The following is a 6,138-nucleotide window of genomic DNA, read 5'->3' on the forward strand; positions in this document are numbered from 1 at the left end:
AACTTTATTTTGACAAGTACTGCACTTTATTACATGAAAGCTAGGTTTTGTGACAATTTGAGTGTGGGTTGCAAATATTTTGTCATTTTACACATATTTTCCTATAGTGGTGTGGTACGAAAAAAATGAATAGAAATAAATTGATCAGTGGGCCCAATTAAGCCCACAAGCAGAAAGCATGGACGGGCCGAGGAAGAAGCTGATCAGGTTAAAAGCCCATAAGGCCCAAGTGCCCCTGCAGAAATAAGTGAAAGTTAACCCAACCAAACACGCCCTACCAATTACCAAATTCTCCTCACTCCTCTCGCCAATTTTTACTTTGTGGCGTGATTTGTATGGATTCGCCATTATTGACTTTGTTCATTGCTCTCTTCTTTGGTTTCTCTGCTCTCATTGTTGAGTCCCAAGAAGATGTGAATACCCCACCCATGGCTGACTGGGTTGGATTCATTTGGTCGCGTTAATTATTGTTAATTTCTCTGGAAGGCGTTGTTTAATTTCTAAGAAATCTAATTAGGGCTTTGATTTTCTTTTAATAGTCAGCATTGGGGATTCATTGGACGAGATTTGGGTTGTAATTGAATTATGGGTTTAAGTGCGCACTAAAGATGGGATCTTTAGCTTGAATTCTACGTAAAAACCTAAATTTGTTAAAAGGCCGAAGGAGAAAAGGTGGAGTTGAATTTGCTGAGCTGAACTGGAAGTAACATTCAGTATTCTTGACCTCAGATTTTTCATTCATTGTTCCCCTTTTTCTGGTTTTATATTGCATTCTTGGACATAATACTTTGATAAAAAATTCCTCTCTTAAAAGTTGGCTTAATTTCCTTGCTGATTTTGGTGAAAATGTTCAGCGGAAACTAACATATGAATTCATGTTCGGATTTCTTGCAATCTGGAACATGATCAGGACTGCTTGCAATACCGATTAGTTTTAATAAAACATCCTTTTTTTCCCCTTCCAGACACTGTATTATCATTTTTTTAACTATTTTCTGATTAATTTTCAAACACCTCTCATTTTCATAAGCTGTTCTTTTATTTTCTTCAGAATCGTTTTGATTTAACACTTGTGAAAAAACAGCACAAATAACAAACCTTAAATCCAGAACCATTTTGCTTATGACAGACTTTGGGCCATACTGAAACAGGGCCCAGGCTATCAATCAACTTTGGGCTGGGCCTAAAGACTAAAACATAAAAACCAAATAACTGTGAGCCCAGAAATTTATTTGCCCAGTTTGCATCAGCCTGCATAGTAGACTGCTGTTCCCCCACATCCACAGAATTGAATAGTTTCTGCCGCTTCATATAGCGGATTGTGAAGCCGAAAGCACGTCCCTTCGGGGAAATCCGATAAAATTGAAACGATACAAAGAAGATTAGCATGGTCCTAGGTCCTTGCGCAAGGATGACGCATAAATCGAGAAATAGTCCAATTTTGTTTTGAAAATTTCTTTCTTATTTCGTAAATTTTCTATGTGAATTTTGGTTCTTAGGAGTTCGGTTTTTAGATTCATCGAGGGGATTGAAGCATTGCAGGGATTGATTGAGGTTAGTTTTGATGAGAATTGCAAGTATACGCTTCTGGGTGTTCGTGTTGTGGCCCATTTGGGATTTTTGGAGCTTTTAGTCTAATTACTGTTTCTTGTGCGAATTGCGTTTCTAATCTTAAATTCCTAATTTCTATAGTGGAAGTGTTTACAAATTGTTTGATATAGAGTTTTTGGGGAGATGAACAAAGGAGGAGCAGGCTTGGGAGGTGGAGCAGGTGGCGGTGTTGGGCCGACCGCTGCTGCTGCAGCTGCGGCGGCGCAAAAACAGAAAACCCTTCTGCAGAGGGTGGACACAGACATTGGGAATCTTGTCGATAATTTCGGTTTCCTAGTTAATGTGGCTCGGGTACGTAAAATCCCCCTCTTCAACCCTTTGTAAATTATGAGGTATACTAATAGTGAAACAACGATATTTGTGAAATTGTTGTGGTTTGTATATCTTGTTATGCAATCTTTTGATGGTATGACTTTTTAGTGTTTTTTGAATTCTTGAAAGTCTAAGCTAACATGAAATGGAAAAGCTGAATTTGGACTAGAATTATTGATGTTGGTTGATTTGATCTTAGAAAGTCGAATAGGTTGATTTCTCAAAATTGACAATGATCATTTGAACACTGAATGAGTACCGTATATCTGCTTTATTTACTCGTTATGGTTGAATTCATATGAGAAGCTTCTATAGATTGATTGATGTTGTTGTTGGTAGATCTATTTGCACAACAGAACTTCCATCGATAAATAGACAAATACTATCTTCTTTCCTTGGATATTTTTTCTAAAGTGAAGGAACTTTTTTTCTCTTCTTACGGAAACAAGATCTTCGAGTACTTGGATCTGTCATGGAGTTTCATAGACATAAGCAGATCTCTCTTAACAGACTTTGTAGTTCTTTGAAAAATTAACTGTTGATAGTGTTATAGATTCTAGTTTGATAAAGCAAGTTTATATTTGGCTTATCGGCACTTGAAGGCTGAAGCCTCTGCCCTTGTAATGCTATGACAAAGCATTACCTACCTAGCAACTTAGTGCATGAAATGAATTTGAGCTGGAGCAAGTGTTCTGAGTGTAATTGCTTACTACAATGGGTTTGGACTTTTTCTGTTTGGAATCATTACGTAATTTGGTCAAGTATTACCTACTTTAGAGATGTATTATCTTGTTGCTGCTAATACCGCATACCAACTTTCCACATGCCATTCTATTGGTCGTATGGACACTTTTTTTTTTAAATCTCCTTTTCAATTGTAAGCATGACAAGAAGTTCGTAACGAAGCATCAATTAGTTGTTTGTTTGGCTACTCTTATCTCTTTCGGACTTTTACATCATCGGTGGTTGTACGTCTGAGCTATTCTCTTGCTTGTGTTTATATGTCATGAAAACTGATTGTAAATGGAAAATGAAAATTTCCTTATTTCCGACTTTTGGTGTTCCACATATATTAGCCAGTCCAAAGAAGATGATATCTTAGCTCTTCTTTATTCCTAGAGTGCATCTTCTTCTTGCTTAAAATATCTTTGATATTTAAGCCTATTCAATGGCCTATGATTTACAGTCTCTACAATAAAAAATTTGAAGGAAGTTATATTGTTTTAGGTCAATGATCCACCGGTCCGAAATTCTCAAGAGTCTTTCATGATGGAGATGCGTGCTGCTAGAATGGTGAGAGATTCACGAAGCATACACAAAAACCCATGTTACTTCATAAAAAATGAAAATGTCGATGCGGATGCCAGGTTTATTACTGTAGTATGCTATTGGCATTCATGGAAAGCCACAAACGCAAAAACCCAAACGAGCATGCTTTTTTCAACTTTGAGATTCTGCACTATAAGCTGCTAAATTCAATAACCATTTTTCTGTCATTACTCCACATTTCAACTTGCAAATAACAGGTTCAAGCTGCTGACTCGTTGCTCAAGTTGGTGTCGGAACTAAAGCAGACAGCAATTTTCTCAGGATTTGTGTCTCTGAACGACCATGTAGACCAGAGAATGGAGGAGTTCAATAAACTCGCGGAAAATACAAATGGGAGATTGGCTAGAATTGGAGAAGAGGTAGCTGCTAGCCTCAAGGAGCTCGAGTCTCATTACTACTCTTCGACACTAAGGATGAGCATTCCAGAATAAGCATTAATTTCATTCAAATTGCTGAGCACAGAATTCATTTGTTAGATTCAGTTGTGAGAATCCTTATGATGTAAAATTCTTCTCCAAATGTTACTCCATTAATAGATGTTGTAAGGTTGGAAACTCAAAGTAGTTTATATTTTTAGTATTGAAATATATGATCAATGTTAAATTGATATCCATTTAGGGTGCATTTAACTTTATTCCTTTTTACTCTCAGAGGCAGATCTGATTTCGTGGATCAACATACTTCGACCACACTTAAAGTTAATTTGATCCACAATTAGGTGACTACGCCTTTTTATATTTGTGTGGATATAATTATTTAATATATGCGAGATCAATTTATGACAGATTCGGCCATACTGAAACAATCCAGAATCATTTTGCTTATGACAGATTCGGCCATACTGAAACAAGGCCCAACCCATAAATCAACTTTTGGCTGGGCCCAAAGCATAAAACTTAAAACCTAAATGCTCTCAACCGAAGAATTCGTTGCCCAATTGCATCAGCCTGTATAGTAGACTGCTATTCTCCCACATCCACAAAGTTGAACAATTTCTACCGCTTCAGTACGGACACATACGACAAAATTGGGACGCTATAGAGAAGATTAACATGGCCCTTATGCAGTGATTTTTTTGTTCTTTTTTTTTTAGAGTCCCCAGTCCTTCTATATTAAAACGCCCAAAATAGTTACAACGGGGAGGGCTACCTCCCTAGAATTTCTAGTAAAGCTATAAACAAGGAGTACTACTCCCTTACAAATAGAGCAACAAAAAAACAAGGGGTACTACTCCCTTACAGCAAAAAACCCGAACAGGTGTCGTATAAAAATTATGGTGAGTCAAAAAGGTTTTTGTTATCCCACCACGTCGTGGATCGCACAGCACCTGCAAATAAATCTGTACAAAAAGGCCAAGCCAGAGTGTGTGTAATGTTCCAAAAGGATAAACAATGAACATAAGTATTAACGCGGGGGTCATGTCTGTATGGCTGTCAGCCTTTGTACCTGTGAGAGGAGTTCATAAGACCTGCGAAAGATATAGCAACTAACAACTAGATAAAGGAGAGGAAGGTAACAAGAGAAGAATTGGTCCCAACGTCAATCATATGGGAAAGTAACCTCGAAGGAGTCCATATAGGGACAATCACAAAAACAACACAGAAAAGCTCAGATAGGACAACATGAATCCGCGAAGAACTAGTCAGTAACGAAGTACCCCTAATTTCATGACAAGATATTTTAACTGAAATTAAAAGTATTAGTACTTCTAATTCTAATAGCAGGCAAGGAGCAGACGTCAAGTCTAATCAAACCTTTAGGAGTACCAGTGATATTATCAGGAGATAAAATGGTGAGATGTTGGCTAAAACAGGCTTGGTTAGCAAAATAATCGGCCACTTGGTTACCCTCTCTAAAGATGTGTGATATCTTGAACTCAGTTTGGGATAGAAGCTCTCTAATTTGTTGCAGCAAGTTCTGAAGGTGCCATGGCCCTTTGGGGGAAGAGGAAATAAGCTTGAGGTAAGTAAGATGAGTCTCATAACATTTTATTGAACATTAGCTGAAATAAGCTTAAACTACTGAGTTTCTTGGCAATCCATGGAATCATCATCATCTACATCCAAACAAACACACTTCTTAGTTAAAACTCTTGACGATGAGTGATTCTGATGATCTGCTCCTGCAATGCCTAGATTTCCTTTTGAGGCCCCATCCGTGTTCAATTTGAACCATCCCCTATCTGGCTTAATCCACTTAACAATAGAGATTTTAGAAGAAGTCTTTTGAGGGGGAAGCGAAATTTTAAAAAGGGAGGCAACAGATCTGTCCCCTTTCCAGTGTATAGCTCGCATGAGGTTGGTTTTACCAAGAAGATGAAGATAATTGAGGGTTTGGGAGATAATACGATTAGGTTTGAAAGGAGCCCCCTCAAATATGGCAGCATTCCTACAAGTCCAAGTGTTCCACATGATCAGCGGGGGAAGAATATCTCTGATGTGAAGCTGATTAGAAATATTACTTCTCCAGGCTTGAAGGATCATGAAAAAATTGTCCGTGATTGGAATATTGAGTTGAAATTTGGAGGCAAAGAAGCTCCAGACTTCAAGGGAGACCTTGTTATGAAGGAAAAGGTGAGGGATAGTCTCCTCCTACTTCAAGCAACAAACGCATCTAGAGGCCAGAGATATGCCCTTTTGTTTGAGTCTACTGTCGACTGGTATCCAGTTATGGAGGACTTTCCAAATGAAGATAGAAATAGTAGGTCTGACAAGGGGAGACCAGAGATTTTTGAAGATGGGAAGGGAAGGTTTGTGATCTCTAGTAATCTCCCGAGCTGATTTGGTAGAGAAGAAACCATGGGGGGATGGTTTCCAATGCATAAAATCTTGGTGCTGAGGATTAATGGGGATTTGCAAAATAAGCTCTATGATATGCTGAGGAACA

At 38.1% G+C, this 6,138-nt stretch overlaps 1 protein-coding gene across 2 annotated transcripts; it reads left to right on the top strand.

Moving 5' to 3' along the window:
• On the top strand, positions 1,247–3,874 carry LOC105162284 (mediator of RNA polymerase II transcription subunit 22b-like). 2 transcript variants are annotated; one of them, XM_011080289.2, is made up of 4 exons: positions 1,247–1,554; positions 1,693–1,902; positions 3,151–3,216; positions 3,450–3,874. In XM_011080289.2, exons 2-4 carry the CDS (start codon positions 1,735–1,737, stop codon positions 3,681–3,683), a joined length of 468 nt encoding a protein of 155 aa, XP_011078591.1. In that variant the 5' UTR covers positions 1,247–1,554; positions 1,693–1,734; the 3' UTR covers positions 3,684–3,874. The 2 variants fall into 2 exon arrangements, with proteins under 2 accessions (XP_011078591.1, XP_011078590.1); XM_011080288.2 differs by having other exon boundaries at positions 1,249–1,554; positions 1,722–1,902.

This window comes from Sesamum indicum, linkage group LG5 (genome assembly GCF_000512975.1).
Source record: "Sesamum indicum cultivar Zhongzhi No. 13 linkage group LG5, S_indicum_v1.0, whole genome shotgun sequence".
Lineage (NCBI taxonomy): Eukaryota > Viridiplantae > Streptophyta > Magnoliopsida > Lamiales > Pedaliaceae > Sesamum > Sesamum indicum.

What these genes read in the sequence shown, in the direction of transcription:
- LOC105162284 (XM_011080289.2), top strand. Translation starts at nt 1,735, where the DNA reads ATGAACAAAGGAGGAGCAGGCTTGGGAGGTGGAGCAGGTGGCGGTGTT. An exon ending in TCCTAGTTAATGTGGCTCGG is followed by an intron (nt 1,903 to 3,150) that starts GTACGTAAAATC and finishes ATATTGTTTTAG; the next exon opens with GTCAATGATCCACCGGTCCG. An exon ending in AGATGCGTGCTGCTAGAATG is followed by an intron (nt 3,217 to 3,449) that starts GTGAGAGATTCA and finishes TGCAAATAACAG; the next exon opens with GTTCAAGCTGCTGACTCGTT.